At 37.8% G+C, this 20,470-nt stretch overlaps 1 protein-coding gene across 1 annotated transcript; it reads left to right on the plus strand.

Moving 5' to 3' along the window:
• Positions 1 to 741: 741 nt before the first annotated feature.
• On the plus strand, positions 742 to 20,268 carry LOC150092551 (F-box/LRR-repeat protein 12-like). Its single transcript, XM_090414669.1, has 2 exons — positions 742 to 1,673; positions 19,302 to 20,268. Exons 1-2 carry the CDS (start codon positions 1,513 to 1,515, stop codon positions 20,233 to 20,235), a joined length of 1,095 nt encoding a protein of 364 aa, XP_090270795.1. The 5' UTR covers positions 742 to 1,512; the 3' UTR covers positions 20,236 to 20,268.
• Positions 20,269 to 20,470: the final 202 nt, after the last annotated feature.

The raw sequence follows: 20,470 nt of genomic DNA on the forward strand, positions 1-20,470 counted from the left end.
TTTTCATTATATTTCTGTAATTTATTTTATAAATAGAAAGCAATTATGATTGATATGGTAACATCGTTCATAATTTCGTTTTCTAATTTTAACACTAGTTACAACCAAGGGTCGACAAATGAAAATCATACTTTCCACAAAATAAATATATTCGTCCACCACCCACCAGCAGGTTTTCCTTCAGGAAACTAGGTTTTTCGTCCCGTAAACTCAGGAAAATCGACCGTAGAATCCACATTATTTCAGACAGTAACATATCTTGTTAGCGTTAGGTACCAAGAGATGGCGGCACTTGTTTTCTGGTCTCTTCATCGGTGGTCATCTATAATTAGTGATAGATATGGATCAGCTATCTCTGAATGGTTACTGGTGGAGATTGAAGTGTCCACTCAGTTGTTCAAAAGCTAGATACGGTTTAAAGGCTTCGCCTACTCTCTCTAAGGGAACAAAAGGAGTTATCTTATTATTTATTATCTCAATAAGTCAGTAGGAGTTCCGTTAACTAATCAAAGGTACAACATTTGTATTTAAAGTTAAAAGGCTTGATTTAAAAAATGATTTTTTATTAAATAGAAAAATTATATTTTGTTTTATCTGCAGTTACTCCCCAGCTGGCGAAATCTACTAGCCACGTGCTAGCGTATTTGTCGAGCCATGTTACTTCCCTTGCGTTAATTATGAAAGAATATAAAGAAACGGTGTCATTATTTATATAATCTTGAACTTAATTTTCTGGTAACTTTGAAACTAAACGCCTTTTTTACTAGCTCGTTTTTCAGTTAATTTTTTGTAATTTGCACATTTTTTTGATAACTTTCCTTCATTTCCTTAATTGTGATGTGCTTAAGTGGGGTTTTGTATAATCGCATCGTCTCTGATTAAAACTATTAGTTGCAGCCTTTTTCGTTTTTTTTATTTTTATTTTTAAGTAAACTGTTATCTTTTAAAATTATAATTTTGTAATCAGTTCGTTTTAATTTTGGCACCAGGGAAAACCTAAATTTCAGTGATTTTCTCTATCTATATCAAAATGGGAAGTTTATCACGTGATTTAGAACTAATCGTAAAACAGAACAGTTTTGAAATAAAAATAAGACATTTTACAAAATATAGCGAAATCTTATAACCAGAAAATGGATATTAAAAAAAGAATTATAGAACGTTGGACTATAATAACATTAGTTTAACCCGCTTGATGTAATTTATTTGCACTAGAATTTGTGTTTCTCAAAAGGAAAAGGAGTGTGTATATGTAGAGACTGCTGTACGAGATATTTCGATAGTGAACTTTCTTCAATGCAAAGAGGAGAAAAAATTTGCTCAGTCTTTTTTTTTTTTTTTTTGCTTTAGATCAAAGCCTTGGGTGTCTGTATATACCGCGAAAATGATAGTAAAGTAGAACATTGGAATCGATGCTGTATTTCTGTAATATGTATATCCACACGCTCGCAAATCACTGTTTGCATTGTGTAATATAAATGCTAGTGAAAATATGATATACTTGATATCGTAATGGCCAAAGAATCAAAAACAAAATATGTAAAGAAAAAATGTTATTCGTGTAGCAGTGCTGATGAAAACACGAAGTGTTTTTCTTACAGTAGGCTTCCTGACAGTATTTTGCTGGAAATATTTAAGTATTTGAGTTATCAAGATATATGCAAAGCTTCACAGTAAGTAGTAATCATAATAGGTACTGTAGTTGCCTGTGAAATCACATTATGTTATTATTATTATGTTATTATTATTTGACACCTCCAGGGAGTCCAAAGACTCATTGAGGGAGAGTGTGCCAACAGCATCAAACCATTGGACCCCTTCCAACTACTAACCATGCTCAAACTTACTTAACTGAGCCATTAGTAGCAGAGGCTCTACCAATCGACCAACCTTTGCTGGCATCTAGTAATAAAATAATTAAAATATACATTCTTTTAAAGGATATTAACAAAATCTGTTATTCTTGATAGCCATATATTTTGAAAGTTAAAAGTTTCACAGTTGTGCAGAGAGCTTATGAGAATACAACCTATAGCATCTTGAGTTGTCCTGGGGAGAACTGTAATTGGTATTGCACACTACTACTACATAAAAAACAAACTCTACCCAGAAGCCCATATGTTTTCCTTTTATCATTCTTTTGATTAAGGTTTCATTGGTTTGATAACAGTTTCAAATTGTTGGTTCTCATTACAGGCCAGGAAGAAACCTTATGGAGGAAGAAATCCTCTTTTCAGTATCATAGCAATCCTATATCAATAAGTTGCATTTATGTTAGTAGACTTTTTATTGTTCACAAATTCCTTTATGCATAGCACAACTTTCTGATATGAAATTGTTACATTATTTAAAAGAGTGTTTTGCTCTCATAAGGTTTCTTCTTGCTTTTGTGAAGACCATCAGTTTGAAACAGATGTCTGGCCGCTAATAAAAGGCAAATATATGAGTTCTTGGACAGAGCTTGGATCCTTTAGCTGGTGTAATGCAAGTCATTTCTGATGCTGAAACCTCTCATAAACTGTCTGGTAAATTATTATCACCAACTTCATTATCAGTCCTCCACGTAGTCAAAGCACATCTTTGAAAGTCTGTTGAACACACACACAGCTTATCATGTTGTGCCTTAAATGCACTCGAATTATCGACCTGTCAATAATATCACACAACACATTTTAATCATTCACCACTTGATTTAAAAACCTTGCTTCTCAATTCCTTGCTGCATCAATCATTCACCACTTCATGCAGAAAATCTGCTTCTCAATCCCTTGCTCCACATTCCAATTATTATCACCATCTTCATTATCAATCCTCCATGTAGTCAAAGCACATCTTTGAAAGTCTGTTGAACACACACACACACAGCTCATCATATTGTGCCTTAAATGCACTCGAATTATCGACCTGTCACAATAATCTCACACAACACATTTTAATCATTCACCACTTTATGTCAAAACCTTGCTTCTCAATTCCTTGCTGCACCAATCATTAGCCACTTCATGCAAAAAGCCTGCTTCTCAAACCATTGCCCACATCTTCCTCATCAACTTCTAGGGATGACTTCTTGTTCTCTCCCCATCTCCTGCCATTCTGTGAAAAATCTTTTCTATGTTGATGTGATAAAAGCATCTTGCCAACTTCTTCCTCTTATTTCTTGAACTCTGCAAATTGCATTTTATCAATCTTGCTTCAAACACTGTATTCCAGAGACCAGAAACTACTTTAGCCAATCATTTCTGGACCTTTTCGAATATCTCTTTATCTATTTGAAAACCAGGTGACTAAATCTGTGTGTAGTATTCGTTATTTGGCCTAATCAAGTCATACAGTTGACTTCAATACATCCCACCAGTTTTATACTTTGCATCCCATCTTTGTTTCGTTTCTCCATATTTTAAAATCATATGCTTCTCATCAGTCATCTGTGGCCCATTCACTTAGGCTCTTCAGGTCCTCTTCCATAGTCACAATATTTGCTCTACTCAGCAAATATTGTGACTATGGAAGAGGACTTCCATAGTCACAATCTACTCAGCACAGTTCTTCCAACTTTCTGTCATTTACAAACATTGGAATATCTCCATTCAGACCTCTTCTATTACAATACAAGTTAAACAGCATCATCGGTCCTAAAATAACCCTTTGAGGTACACCACTAGTGACTTCCTCTTCCAGGATGAAAAGATTTCTACTTTTCATGTTGCATCCTTGGTAGTTTATTATAAAAGATTGCCAGATTACTGAGGTCATTGCCCCTGAAATAATCCCTGAACTTCATAAATAATATTACTTTCATCTGCCCAATTCTGTATATGAGCTCCTAAGTATTTTCTCCTGAATCCAGAGCTTTGCTGGATTTAGTTTACACCATTTTTTTTTAATTTGTAGGATTTGGCAAATTGGTACAACTTGTACTCTGTATGGTATTGCATTACCTTTTAAGCAGCTGGCTAGTCCAAAATGAGATTTGCTGTCTTTGTGTTGCAAACTGTGCTATGCTTTGTATGACCAGATCCCATTAGGCCCATGGACTGGTAGTTCAAATTTTACTAGCACTTCTCTGAAAAAAATCATAACCACTGAAGAAATACAAACTGAGTTGTAGATTATTAACTCCATTCTACTACTATTTATGTAATAGTGATGATAACCTCTCTATCTCTACTTTTCAGTGTGTTCTTCAACGTTGAAGTAATCCTTTGCGCTGTTTTGCCAAATTTTGCAATATGTCCTCTGAACCACAATTCTCTGTTCACCATCACCCCTGTGGCCTTCAGTTTCATGTAATCTGGCATCAGTGTGATGCACAGTATGTAATCTTTTCATCTTGAAGTGCATGCCTTACATTTTGCAACATTAAACTGGCAGTTGCTATCCTTTGCTCACACAGCCAATTTATTTAAATCGTTCTGTAGGATCTCTGCATCACCTCAGACTGTTGTCCTCTGCAGTTTCACATAGCTGTATGCTATTTTCTTCCTCTGTTCATCGTGCACTTGTGCTAATATGCATAGCAGCCACAATCTTTCTGTATACTCCTGACCTATATCAGCAATCAACAGTATATTTTGTGCTGTTGGTCTCTATGTTACACTTAGATAGCCTCAAATGAACTGTCACCCTCAATTTTAAAATCCTCCTTAACCTCCACATTTGCTGGTTGCATTTTTTCAACTGTTATCAGTAATACCCTGTCTCCCTGAAAATACAATATTTTTTACATTCTATTCCCATAACTTAATCATCTTCTGTCAACCAAGTTTCACTGATGCTGATAGTTTTTGTCCAAGTCAAGCAGAACAATGCCAAAACTTATTCCCTTTATATATGATGTTTCTGACATTCATATACATGCATTTCAACAGTCTTTTGGACCCACATTTACTTTGTGTGATGTAATCATCAACTGATTCAGATTCAAATCAAAACCTGGAAAACTGTACTCAGCATTTCATAATTATTTTTGTATTCACACTTATTTGTCCCAGGAGTGGCCAGTCCCACACTTGAATGCATCCCAGCTCCCCCCCCCCTCCCACACACACATAGTTGTCCTGATTTTGCACTTCTATGCTATCACTGAACCATATATTCTCCAAACATTAACTCCTAAATCCGAAATCATTTTTCACGTATAAGTCCTTTCCATCAAATTTACTCCATTCATCTACAAACTGTTCTCGTACAAGCTTCTCATTGACAATCACAGTCTGCCATTCATTCTTGTTATACCATGGTAGCAGAGTCACAATATTAACACACTCCCCCCCCCCACTTCTTCCAGCAATTCTTTCATATCTTCTCTCCATCACGTATTTCTGACTTTTCAAATCATTCTTGCTTGCTGCTAAAACACTCAACTCTGACTTTACCTCTTTGCATACTAGCAGCTTTACTGACATCCTTGATCTTTACACATAAGAAACACTTAATCACATTCTCATCAAGTACATCTCTTATTATAGAATTGCCATAAAATTCTCTCTCTTTCTTATTTCCAGTTGCTTGGTTTTTCATTATTTTCCTTGCTGTACCACATGCCAGTCACTTCTCAATTGCTGAAGCTCACGTTTTGTCATGTGATGGACTCTATATGAGCATGCTGTTTTTCTCTCACTGCCACCTCATCGTTTGTGTTGCCTTCAACCACTTCTTTCATACTGTTAATCATATTTTACCCACTGGTGCTCACACCTTTCACCATTATACACTTCCATGGATTTCTGAGACTCATTGGAGACCCAAACTATCAACACAGTATCTGTCATTACCTCTCCTTGAATTCATTAACAGACAAAGCACTCTCCAAGCAAAAAATTTAGTCCTTACACTTTTCTTAACCACACTCTTATCCAATTTCTAGGGATGACCTCTAGCAAAGTGCTGAAATATTTCATCTGTATTAATCCTATAAAAATCCTTTAAGTAATTTAAATGTTTCAATCATATCTCTTCTTTTTCACCTATCAGCCAACTTTTACACCCCACAAACCCTCAGTCTATCTTCATGTGGGGCATTCCACAGACTGCTCACCATCTTGGTCACTCGCTTCTGGATTCTCGCCATCACTTCCTCATCCCAAAGAAACCCAGGTGATCAGACCTGAGCACAGTAATCCAGATGTGGTTGTATTAAGGCTTTATGAAGATCAATGGTAACCACCTTATCTCTGATTGTTAGTGTGTTCTTCAATAAACGAGTAATCCTGTGAGCTACCTTAAAAATATGCTCTTTAAACTTCAACTCTCTGTCTACTACAAATTAAATAGCAGTGGTCCAAGCACAGTGCCTTGTGACACACCACTAGTCATCTGCCTCCAGAATCCAGAAGAAGATTCTGCTTCTTCATATACTACGTTTTGGATCTGTCTGTTAACCAGATCCCTACTTGTTCATATCCATCCGTATTTGTTTCTGTTTGCATAATAGAATTCCATGTGTTATCCTATTAAATGGCTTTGCAAAATCTAGCAATATCATTGTGTAGCCATTCCCTTTATTCAACTCAGCCATCCCTTTGTTATAAATTATATATTTAGGCACATCACTTGCCTTAGTATCTCCCATACTAAGGCAAGTGATGAGAACTTATACCACCTTTACCATCAGTTGCCCCAGTCCTGAAGATACTTCAGGCACAAACTTTGTTTGCTTACACCTGGATAAAAGATTAAACTAAATATATAATTTATAGTCTAACCAAATGAAAAAACTTCCAACATCTTTCTCTAATCCAGAGTAATTTAATAATAAGGCAACGTTTAGCAACTCGTATAGGTAAATATGACTTCTCCATTACTTCCACCTTGGTATCACCACCACTGGGTTTAGCTCCCACTGATGAGACCTCAATAAAGTTCATCATGTTGGAGGCTTAATGAATTTTTTACAACACTCAAAAAGAATTAAAATAGAATTTAATACTTCCTATATTTCGTCCTAGTCACTAGGACATCTACGGAGATTACAAAAACAATTAATGTAACATATACACAAATGCCTAATGATACACTTACCTTCACCGTATACAGAAAACCCACACACACAGGCAGATACATTCACAAACTCTCCCACCACCACCCCTCTCAACAATATGGCATTATTAAAACTTTACCAAGAGAGCCCACAATTTTTGTTCCAGTGGAACTGCCCTCACTACTGAGCTTAACCACATACACAGCACTTTCCTCTCCAATGGCTACAGCGATCACAGTATCAAAAAAATAATCAACTCCTCCCCCATTCCCCATCCTTCTCGTCAACAAGATTTTAAAAATGCCATCACCATACCCTACATCCGTGGCACATCCGAAAAAATAGCCAAGATACTAAAACGGTACAATTTACACACAACATATAAGCCCCACTGCAAACTGGCTACCCTTATCCGTTCTACGAAAGATCAGCTCCCTCCTCTCTCTCTGCCTGGAGTTTACAAAGTACCCTGTTCCTGTAAGCTGGCATACTTTGGACAGACAGGCAGATCAGCATCCTTCCGTCTAGAGGAACACAAGTCTTACATCTTCAAACACAACTATGGCCATTCAGGCTTGGTTGACCATGTTTTGGACACCACCCACAGGGTATCATGGAAGAAAACCACCATGCTCCACCACAGCAAATGCAAGAAAGATAGACTTTTCTTAGAAGCAGCAGCAGCAGCTCTCAAAAACCAACCAAATCTCAATAAATATGGTTGCATTAAGCTTCCGAAGATTTGGGAAACACTCATCACCAGAGTTCCCACCTTACATTCCAGGCCACCTACTACTGCCCTTAGAGGGCGCTCTACCTAGATAGGACTTTAGTGTCACCCACGTGGTTGGGCTTAGTATTGTTTGTTATTTGTGTATATGTTACATTAATTGTTTTTGTAATCCCCGTAGATGTCCTAGTGACTAGGACGAAATATAGGAAGTATTAAATTCTATTTTAATTCTTTTTGAGTGTTGTAAAAAATCCATTAAGCCTCCAACATGATGTCCTCACAGCACTTAATCCTCTACACACATATTCAATAAAGGTCAAAACTGGTCTGGGTAGCAGTCCTTCCCTTAATGTATAGCATTATACTTGTCCACAAGGAGATACTTAAAGCAAGTGATGAGAATTTATACCACCTTTACCATGAGTTGCTTCAGATGCAGACTTTTTTTGCTTTCACTTGGATAGAGGATTAAACTAAATATATAATTTATAGTGTAACCAAGTGAAAAAACTTCCAACATCCCTTTGTTATCAAATGTTAATAAATTATTAAGGCATGACTAATCCTTCAGAAAGCTATGTATAAAGCTAGAGTATTGTATTCTTATCCACTCATTCCTGAATTCTTTTTTTTGACTAACTTTATACAGCTTCTTCTGGCCAAGTCAGCTCACCTTCTCAAGGTGTGGCTAGTTTCCACCAAAAGGGACTCTAACTCCACCAGCAAGCATTTCTTCTGTAAAAGGATATCTTTCTATTTGTATGAAATGCTAACTACAGATGGCCTTCATCATCCAAAGAAACATCACCATTCTGCTTATTAGAGTCCAAAGCGGTTTTTGTCATGTTCCATCTCTAGAGTAGTGGTTGTAGTTTCTGCCCTCCCAATCCTCTAACATGCAGTGTTAGCAATAGACTTCAACAGCATGCCAAACATACTGTGGAAATCCAAAACTTCCCTATCTTCAAAGATACTGTAGAAAAGCAGTTCTGCAGGCTGGCTGCCACATAGTATATTGGACCAAATTCCATGGTAACATTTTAGGAAGTTTCTTGATTATCTGGCTGGCACAGAATTTCTGTCTACACTGTGAGAGGCCATGTAGTAGTATGTGAGGCACTATTCAATATGTTATATTGCATAGAGATGGGATGCTGTCTGTATGAACAATATATCTAAGAGAGTGTTTCTCTCTTAAGTTTGTTTAGGTTACAAACCTAAAAAAAAAAAACTTAAAAAAGAATGTGAAAGATAAAAAATCTTTTCCACATTCACTACAGCATTTATGGCACAAACATGCTCATAATCTACAGACAAACTTGGTTTCTTGTTTTTGATCAAACATCAAATTATTAACCTCTCATAGTCATAAGTCTTATTATGGGTGGTCCATATTCTTACACAAAAAGATTGTCAAACCATGCCTTAAGCTCATTCAGTTTCCACACTCTCAGGCAATGCATTCCACTCAAGAACCACTTTCCAAACAAAGAATCTGATCCTCACTCCTTTACTCAAGACCTCCATATAGATCTTCCGTTAATGGCATCTTATTCTATTTCTGTCTACTCTACAAAAAATCTCCTCCACATTAATCTGGTAACAAATCTTCACTAACTTATGTCTTAATTATATTTCCCCCTCTTCTCCTATTTTCAAGGCTCTGCAAATTGTATTCCCTCAATCCATTAATCTTTTGTCTTAGGTCTTAGACCTCTTATTATAATGCTTATTGCTATTTTCATGGTCTTTTGGTTTCCAATTTTTCTATTGATTAATGAAGTTATAGAGAGAGAAATCAAATACAGATGGACAAGATATTGCAGCGAACTATATAAAAATCAACTAAATAATACTGCAACAGAAGTAATCAAAGAACTAAAAGCAATCTCTCCACCAGCAGAGATCTTTGAAAATGACATCTTCGAAGACAAGGTGAATAAGGCTATAAAACATCTCAAGAACAACAAGAGTCCTGGAAATGACAACATGATAGGGGAGATGCTAAAATATGGGGGAGAATCAGTTGTAAAAAAAATGCATAAGCTGTGTAATGAAATATGGAGATCAGGTTTGCCCCCAAAGAGTGGAAAAATCGGTCTTGGTTGTTCTTCATAAGAAAGGTAGTGCTTTAGAATGCACCAATTATAGAACTATTGCATCAACGAGTCATCTTGGCAAAGTGCTGACAAAATACTAACAGAATGCTTAAAGGGTGTCATATGGAGGCACATCTTCCTGATGAGCAAGCCGGATTTCGAAAAGATCAAAGTACAGTGCAACAAATACTCTTCAGCAGTCAAAATGATTAATATATTAAGACTAATAGCAGAGAAAGCTCAAAGAAAAAACAAAATAGATATACTGCTATTTTGTGGACTTCTTGGAAGAGGATATCAAAAGCTTTAAACAGCCAAGCACAAGCAAAAATCAGGATAGCAGGTGCAACTGGAGATTGGTTTGCCACTAGTCAAGGCACAAGACAAGGGGACCTAATATCACCAATCATCTTCATCACACATCTGGGAAGAACACTAGATAAGATTAAAGAAGAAGGTGAAGGCATTTTAATAAATGGCATGAGAATAAACTACCTCTGCTTTGCAGATGACATCCTCCTGATTGAAGAAGATGCAGCAAGGCTGGAACAGACATTACAAACACTATATACAGAAGGAAAAAGATATGGACTAAATCTCAACTTTGAAAAAACTAAAACAATGATATTTGGACAACAGGAGTTACTGAACAGAGTTATGATAGACAGATTTCAACTGGAAAATGTGGAACACTTCACATATCTTGAATGCCACATGACGCATGACTTGGACCCCAAAAAAGAGATGAAAATTAGAATAGCCAGAGCAGCAACTATTTTAAGAGCCATGGACAAAATGTGGAAGAGCCAAGCTATAAAGATGCAAACTAAACTGTGCATTGTAGAAACTTGTATCTTCAGCAGCATGCTCTATGGATGTGAGGCCTGGGTACTCCTGAGAGAATCTGAAAGAAGGATATTAGCATTTGAGAGGAAATGCTATAGAAAGATCTTGAGAATAACTGGATCCAGAAAGTGAACAATGAGGAAATCTACAGACAAATACAACTAAAAGAAAACCTGATCCAGAAAATAATCAAAAGGAAACTACATCTCTTTGGCCATATATGTTGAATGAACGATGAAAGGAAAATAAAAATGCTGCTGTTTGGGATGATTGAAGGAAAGAACAAAAAAGGAAGACCAAACAGAGAATGGGGCGATGATATTGTCAAATGGTGCAGAAACTCTGTACCCAAACTGAGTCATCTTGCACAAAATAGAATGCAATGGAATAATCATATCAAGATGGCATCAGACACCTACGGGTGTTGTAACCATGGCTGTTGATAATGATGATGAATAGAGCCTCAGTAGCTCAGTCAGTATAGATGCAGCCCTTTGGTTGGAAAGACCTGGGTTCAATTCCTGTCCATGTCATGAGGAACCTTTACTGGTGTTTTTCGATGAAAGGTGAGTTAGCCGGTCTTGTACGGAGTAGGAGATTTATTCACCTGGAAACTCGGGTTTTTCGTCTCCCAGAACAGGCAGACCGGTCCCATGAACACACACATGGATCTACAGTCATAAATATGCATCTCAGTATGGTAAGAGGATGAATGGGCAGTGCATGCAAAGCATGTCAGTAGTGTACACTACCAGAATGGCCACCCTAGGCATGAGGGCCACATCACTATGCTTTGCTTATGCAGGGAGGCACTGAGTGACTGCAGCTTGTCGCGAGCTATAAAATTGAAAGTTTAAATAAAAATCTTCGTAAGGTTCTCTGAACTCTAAGATATCATCTTCTCCCTTGAAAACCAAGTGATTAGCCACATGTGGACCTATGCACACATTGATCCACATGCAGTTGATCAAGGTCTTATACAAGGAAACCATAACCTCTTTGCTTCTGCATGTTCAAGTCCTCATTATTGTGGATAATCCATTGTAATATCCTCACAATTTGATCATTGTGATTCCCTAAATTTATTTCAAGTTTCTGTACACCACCACTTCCAGTTCTCTCAACTCCTTCAGAATTTCCCCATTAATTATGTGCTCTGCATTTCATCCTTGCCCACCAAATTTCAAGATCATCCACTACAAATCTAACTGTAGATCCATTTGTCCACTCACACAGTCTATTCAGATCCTCCTGCAAGTTCACAACATTGGTAGTACTCAGTTCTTTCCATCATCCGCAAACAGCTTCATATATCCAGTTATGCCTGTTCCAATATCATTTACGTATATGTTAACCATTAATTGTCCCAAAATAGTAGCCCTCTCCCCTTGGCACCAGTAGTGACATTTCTCTTTTCAGATACCATTCCCCTCCCCTTATGGAGCTACTAAAGGGCTGTCAATGCTCAGTATATAGCCTCTCTCAGTCAAGTCATCCCCACCTTCAATCAGTATAGCTTATTTCCATAAATGGGGCTATGAAGAACCTGGCAAACATTGCCACTGCAAAAGTATATCTTCCCTAGTTGGAGGAAATGCTGTGTCTTTCATTGTCCAGGGAAATACCACCACCATCTTGTTTATTGTTTATTAGAGACCTAAGTAGCTGCAGAATGTTTGGTTGCTAGCGCAAAGGCTCCAGTTTCTTCCCCCCCCCTCCAATTCTTCCCATGTGCAGTGAGAGTGATACCCTCAATGATATACCAGTCTCACTGTAGGGGACCAGGACTCTCCCCTATTTGAGGGAACAGCAGTAAAATAGTTCCACAGGCTTCCCCTCCAATTCTTCCCATGTGCAGTGAGAGTGATACCCTCAATGATATACCAGTCTCACTGTAGGGGACCAGGACTCTCCCCTATTTGAGGGAACAGCAGTAAAATGGTTCCACAGGCTGCCTGCTGGATAGTACGCAGGACCGAACCAGTTAACAACAAATCTGGAAACTTCCCGATCGAATCCTACAGACATGTATTTTGCCAGTTCGTGACTGAAGGGAGACCAATTGCTGTGGTTGCAGGAGTGAACTGTCGAGGCCACGTATGGACAGGAGATCAAGTTCCCTGTGGCTGGTATGTTTGAAGTCTGTCACCCCAAAGAAATGCAATTTAACTGCAGATCACAAAAAAATTAGTTTAAAAAACTCGTGTTAATAAACGTATGAGTTTTCAAAAACAACAGAAATCCAATCAAACAACCCACCGACAATAATTCTTAGCAAAAAAAAAAAGAAAGTTTCCAGGTCCACTTCACCAACATCCATAGCCTAAACAGCAATATGAATGATGTGCACAACGATCTACAGTCATCTAAACCAGAAGTACTATTCCTATCAGAACCACAGTTAACAAACTCATCAGCCACTGTCTACCACAACTGCCCAAACTACACATTACACAGCTCACAGCTCTTTCTTTCTGTCACAAGGGTGGAACTTGTGCATTCATCAGAGCTGACATACCATACCAGAGATTGCAAACTCTTGAATCCTCACTGTTTGATCTACTTTGGCTCAAAATTTCTCTATCAAAATAACCTGCCCTTTTCATATGCTCCCTCAATTGCTCCAACCTCCATCAACCACTCTGACCTCTTCAACTATCTCTCTCTAAATCTCGACTTTTTGCAGTTGAAATTCCCCATTAGTGAGGTTATCTTCCTTGGGGACTTCAATGTCTACAACTCGCACTGGCTCCACTTGTCCAGTTTCACCAATCAAGCAGGCAGAGATGGTAAGGTGTTTGCCATCAGCAGTGACCTATCTCAGATCATCAGTCTTTCAACCAGAATACTTAACAATCCCTTTTAACTTGCCAACACAGTTAACTGTTTCCCAACAAGCTCCCCTTCCAGGTATACTCTGGTTGTCAGTTCTCCTTTTTATAACTCGGACCACAACCTCATACAAGTCTCTTTTGCCACAGAACAGCCTTCACCCATCAGTTCAAAGTCTTGTGTCCTTTGGCACTACAAGGGTGACAAATGAGAGGACCTCTGTGACTTCTATTCCTCCTTCCCAAGGTCCGACTACTGCATCAGTTCTGATCCAACACCTGCTCACGAATGAAATCTTCACAGGAATGAAGTCTTTCATCCCTTATTCCACTCCATATTCTCAGCCACCATCCAAGCCTTGGTTCTCGTGGTGGACAGTTTACTCTTCTCAAATATCCCCACCAATTCAGGAGTACCCCAGGGCTCTGTTCTTTCACCCACTCTCTTCCAATTCCAAAGACTTCCACTCCTATTTATAACTTTGCTAATGACAGTTCATTCCATTCCTCCTTTTCATTTGACAAACCTTGTAGTGCTGAAGGATTAGAATCCTCAAGATTTACCATGACCAGTGACTTGAACTCAGATCTCCTAGCTGTACCTCAGTGGAGCAATGACAACTTTGTAAACTTCACCAGAACTCAGTCCTGTCTGATCTCTCACAAAAGTTTACCCCCCCCCCCCCTTACCTTCTGTAATATTGAGATCAGATTTCTTTTCTTGGACTGACCTGCACTTTCGATCTCTTTTGGCTTAACGACATTTCAACTATATCTTCTGTAGCCGCCAAAAACTTGATGCGCTTTTTCACACAAGATACTATTTACACCTTCACAACTGCTAACTCTACAAAACCAAAATCCCCCCCCCCCCCAGCCATGGAATATTGCTCCCATATTTGGGGTGGTGCACCAAAATCCTCTCTAAGATTTCTCAGTTCTATCCAGAAGAGGGCAATATGGCTAACTAATGATCCCTCTCTCATATATACCTACTTTACTCCCTCTCTTTACAGACATTCAGTTTCTGACTTGTGCCTCTGCTACAGATACTTTCATGAACAGTGCTTTGCTGAATTAGCCACTATTATTTCTCCAAAATCATTAAAACAAGAGCTACCACTGACCAACGCCCTTTTACAGTCCATTTTGAAGCTTGCCTAACCAACTTCACTGCCTCCTCTTTCATTCCATCTACTTCTGTCCTTTGGAACAGTCTCCCCCACTGCCTTCCCCAAAGATTACACCCCCTCAGCTGTGCAAGCAAAATGTGAACACATTCCTCCTTTCTTCTATTCCTCTTGACCACACATGACACTAATGTACTATAAGTCATGTTGCGTTTCATGTGTGGATCAGATATATTAAAATAAATAAAAAAAATGCATACCACTGATGCCTACTATCTCAACAGCCAGTTATCTATCCAAATCACGTTGTCCTACCCATCCTGTTCAATTTACTTACTAGGTTATCAGAGACTTTCAAAAATCCTGCCAGCATGTCGCTGTATATGCATCTCCATTGTCCAGTGAATTGTCACCTATTGTAGTACATAAGCAGATTGTTAAAGTATGACTTTCCTATAACAAACCTATGCTTATCATATCATTACAACCCCAGTTGTTAATCCTAGCCCTCTCCAGCACACTATGGCAGTAATTTTCAAACCGCGAGGTGCATTCCCATAAGGAGTTGCAAGACTGTTTGTGTGACAGCACAAAGAAATGGTCCACTATTATTGTTTAGTCCAGCACAACTCCTGCATACACTCAATATTCTATCAATTTATTTGATTGTTGAAATATATGACTAGTATTATCATTGTCAGCTGCACATTAAAAAAAAAAAAAAAAATGTGCTGAAGAGCAAGCCTAGCATTCTCATTTAATATTTTTATTATCATTAATAAAATGATAATAAAAATATTTATTATCATTTTATGATAATAAATATTATTATTATTATTACAGGCAACTCCAGGGAGTCAGACTCATCAAGGGAGACCCAAATCATATTCATCACAACTATTCGACATTCATACAGTATCTATCATACCTCGCCTTAAACTCATTCACTGTCACAGCATCCACCACAGACTCTGGCAGCCCATTCCACTCATTCACCACTCTAAAAGTAAAGAACTCAGCTCTAACACCTTTACTAACCTCACTTTTGCCCAGTTTCCATGGATGTCCCCTAGTCCTCCAACAACCAGACCTTTTCTCAAAAATATCTTCTGAATTAATTTTATAGAAACCATTCAGTAATTTGAATGTCTCAATCATATCTCTCCTCCTCCGCCTATCAACCAATTTTTGCAACTCACAAATCCTCAACCTGTTCTCATAAGGTTCATTCCACAGACCTGCTATCATCTTGGTCACTCGCCTCTGGATCCTCTCAACCTCCTCCCCATCAAGAAGAAACCTAGGTGACCAAATCTGGGCACAGTAGTCGAGATGGGGTCTTATCAAGGCTCGATACAGAGGAACTATAACCTGCTTGTCTCTGCTTGTCAACGTATTCTTCAGCAACCAAGTGATTTGATGAGCTGATTTGGCCACTTTTGCAATGTGCACCTTAAACTTCAACTCCTTATCCACCAACACTCCTAAATCTCGTGCCTCATCAATTTCCTGGAGTACAGTTCCACCAATGTAGTAATCTGCTGCTAATCTTTTCACCCCAAAATGTATAACCTTACATTTTGCCACATTAAATTGACATCCATTCTCCTTAGCCCAGACCTCCAATCTATCCAAATCTTCTTGCAAAATTTTGACATCATCTGCATTCACTATTGCCCTATGCAACTTTGCATCATCTGCAAACAAATGAACTGTTCCTCTCAGATCCTTTCCTATATCATTAATGAACAAATTAAACAGCAGTGGTCCAAGAACAGATCCTTGTGACACACCACTAGTCACAGGCCGTCTTGTGGACTCTACTCCTGAATAAACCACTCTTTGATATCTCTCCATCAACCACCCTCCTATCCATCTCACCAACCCTATATCCATCTCCATATGCTGCAATTTACTGATTTGAATTCCATGTGGTATCCTGTCAAAGGCCTTAGCAAGGTCCAGTAGAATCACTGTAAACCCATTACCCTTATTCAGTTCAACCGTCACTGTGTTATAATACGTGAGCAAGTTACTGAGGCATGACCTACCCTTCACAAAACCATGCTGTCCCCGATACAGTATCCCATTTTCTTCTATCCAGTCTTGTATTTTCCTCTTGACTATTTTCTCCAAGACCTTGATAATGATTCCTGTTATGCTGATTGGCCGATAATTTTCAACAGCAGCCTTGGAACCACCTTTATGCAGCAGAACTATTTTCCCCTCTTCCCATCCCCTTGGGACTGACCCAGACCCGAGGCTCAAATTAAACAAAATGGTCAAGGGCACTGACAATTCTTTAGCTGCTTCACGTGCCACACGAGCTGGTATACCATCCAATCCCACAGATGTATTGACATTGAGGTTCTGTAATAGACTAGTTACCTCTACTTCATTCATCACAATTCCAGTATAAGCTGTTGGTTCTTCCATTCCTGCAATGTCACCACCTGGATGATATACTCTTGCAAAGTGATCGCTCAGTAATTCCACTATATCAACTGATTCGGTTACCTCCCTACCCTCAGCATTTTTTAAGATCATTCTGCCATGAACATTTTTCCTTTTACTTGCAACATATTGAAAAAACTGTTTGGGATTCTCTTTAGCCTGCATGGCCAATTTTTCTTTCGTAATCCGCTTTTGCTTTTCTTACCACCCTTGTTATCATCCTGGCCTGAGCTTTATACTGTTCCTGTGCCTGCTGGTCACCTTTCTCCTTAAATTCCCTCCACAATTGTTTCTTTTTTTGCAGCTCAAGCTTAATAGCTTTATTCATCCATTTGACCCCTACTTGATTTATTATTCGGACTCTTGGTATACAGTCAACCATTGCCTCCTGCAAACACTTCTTAACCACTTACCATGCACTATCAACATCCAGCCCTTGCAGTTTTACATGCCATGGCACTGAGCCAAGCACACACCTAAGCTTGTCATACTTACCAGCCCGGTAATTCCACATGTACCCTGTCTTAATTGTAAATTCCACTCCTTTAGCCACCTCCCAAGTCATGACCTTTTGGTCACTCTCACCAATTGGTGGCAACATGGTCATGTTCGTTACAGCCACATTCTCAGTTGCAATCACTAGGTCAATTACTTCCTGTTTAATATATTAGTATATTAAACAGGAAGAATTCTTCTTCTGTTTATAACACTTTTGTCCTGCTTGGTGCAGGATCCGCTATGATTATGTGACTGTGAGAAACACTAGCCAGCTTGTTGCAGAGTCTGGGGGGGGGGGTTGTTTATGACTGTAGAAGTGTGTGTTCACGGGGGCCCCCCCTGTTCTGAGGGTTGAAAAACCTGAGTTTCTGGGTGAAAAACTCCTACCTTCATATGACTGAGCTACAGAGTATCATTAACTTATATCACCAACTTATAATTAAGTATATTGTTAATATACTTAATTAGAAATTTGAAAATTAATTAGAAATTATAAATTTTTAAAATAAATATCACTGTATATTATTTTACTTTTAGCTTAGTTTGAAGTATAATTGTGTACTGTCAAAAAACTATAAGAACATTTTTTTACTAGAATAAAATAAAATACATGCTGAGATAACTATAGGACAATATTGTTTCCTCTTATTTGAGAAAACAATATTGTTCTCTCTTATTTGTAATAATACTCCTAGCATTTGTAAATAAGCATTATAATTCGTTTCTTGGTATATGACCAGCCATGCCTATGCCAGCTCATATGTCACTTCTCTGCACTCGTTCCTGCTCTCTCTTCTTTATAATCCCATACATCTCCCGATACTCACCTGATCCCACTGCATCCCAGTCTATTCTGTTCCAGTGTTGACTATTACCATAAATGCATTCCTGATGATGTTCTTGCATTCTCTTTACATTGCCTCTCTTAGCCCATCCATCTCAACCTATTTCCACATTCATCTTCATTCCTGTTCTCACATTCTCAACTCTCACACTACTCTTCTCTCCATTCACAAACACTTCAATCTCACATTTTCCATTCTCCTGCTTTGTTTCACAACTGCTGTCTGACTTTCTCTCATCCTTCGTGCACATCACTCATTACACTTCCTTCTAGCAATTGCCAGTTGATTCACATCAAATCCATTTAAATACAGTACCTCTCTTTTATATAATTCAATTCTTCTCTTGAATGCATTACATACAACAATAAGCTGCATCTCTTTCTTCTCACTTAGCTCTTCTAGCATTCTGTTCTTGATTTCACTTTCATCTCTGCTCATCATTGCCATACTTGGCCAACACATTAACTACAACTCCTACTACACTCTTGTCCTTCAGTCTTCTCAATAATTTACTGATATTCATTCTTACATTTACCCTGTGCCCAACCAGTTATCACTAACTTGCACATTTACTGCTCACATCTAAAGTATCAACGCACCTGATCATTCTTCCTCCTGAAAAATGTGCTTCTCTCATCCTTGCACTTTTCATAATGGGATTGCCATACACCGCTACTCTCGAGTCATTAAGTCACACCTCTTTTTCTTCACTATCTTTCATTTTATTCTTTCACATCCATTTGCATCCAACATCTAATTTTTACAGCTTAACAGTGAGAAGTGTAATATCTCATAATATAATCAATATCCCATATAGATTCCTGAGATGTTTAATTATCAGTTATATAAGTGTGATGTCCACATTTAATACTTTATTATTTTTCAGGGTATGCAAAATATTTTATCGAGTGGCACGAGATGATAGCCTTAGGAAGGTGATTGATACTACTGATAGAAGGCTGTCAGTGAAACAAGTATGGAAACTACTTCGGCATCATTGCACTGACAGTCTAGAAAATCTTCGTTTGCGTGGTTATGTGCAACTTCTTAAAGCTGGAAAACCCAAGTGGAAAAATGCAACATTATCACAACCATTATTAACAGAACTGCAAAACCGTTGTTCATTGTTGTCCTCTCTAACATTACAGGAAATGTTTTTAGCAAAAGATACTAATAATGCAGGAATTAGTGTGGAAGATTTGCCTGGAACACTGATACATTTAAGTTTGAGGGAATCCTTTCTTCATCCAGATAGATTTTTTGGTGCAAATCCTAGTGCTTCACTTCCTCGCCTTCAGTGTCTAGATTTGGGAAAAGTTACTTTATTTTCAAGTTATGATTTACATGCAGTGAATACATTTAACACTTTAAAGTCTCTCTATCTCGAGGGTTGTTTTCGTGTGAATAGTGGTGGAATAGATCATGTTATTGATATTTTAAAATATATACAGGTTCTTGATATTGAAGGTACAGATATTTCTGATGATGGTTTGACACTAATTTTTAATAAATGTCTAAATTTAAAGGAATTATTTTTGGGAAATACTGGAATTACTAATCTACCTCTGAAAGAGGTAATGCCAGGAAGTCTTCCATCTCTAAAAATACTCTGTGTGAGAAATACATCAGTATCTGATGATGGTATTACTGCATTAGCAGCAAAGACACCTAGTCTGAGATGTTTCTTGGTAAAAAATAGCAAAATTACAGAAGATGGTATTTCTAAACTAAAATATTTATACACAGACTGTCAAACAGATTTTTACATTAGTGAAATTTCATCTTCTTTGTCTACTTGTAATCATTATATATCTCATTAATTTTTATATAAATATAAATATTTATGCTTGCATTATTCATTATTGGAATTATGTTGTGAGTTTCCTTTCTCTCCATAACAAAATTGCTTGAAAACTTTTAAAAATTTAATTTGCCATTATTTAAAATTTAATTTATCCATTATTTTTGGTAATGTTAAAAAATAGATGATATGCTAATTTTGGAAACATTTTGACATATAATTCTAATCACACTTTAAACGGTTTTAAAGTTTAA

Source organism: Typopeltis vanoorti, chromosome 25 (assembly GCF_054136105.1).
Source record: "Typopeltis vanoorti isolate ZY-2024b chromosome 25, IOZ_Tvanoo_1.0, whole genome shotgun sequence".
Lineage (NCBI taxonomy): Eukaryota > Metazoa > Arthropoda > Arachnida > Uropygi > Thelyphonidae > Typopeltis > Typopeltis vanoorti.

Excerpts from the sequence above, each read along its gene's own strand:
- LOC150092551 (XM_090414669.1), top strand. The coding sequence starts at position 1,513 with ATGGCCAAAGAATCAAAAACAAAATATGTAAAGAAAAAATGTTATTCG. Across the intron at positions 1,674-19,301 it reads GATATATGCAAAGCTTCACA|GGTATGCAAAATATTTTATC; the intron begins GTAAGTAGTAAT and ends ATTATTTTTCAG.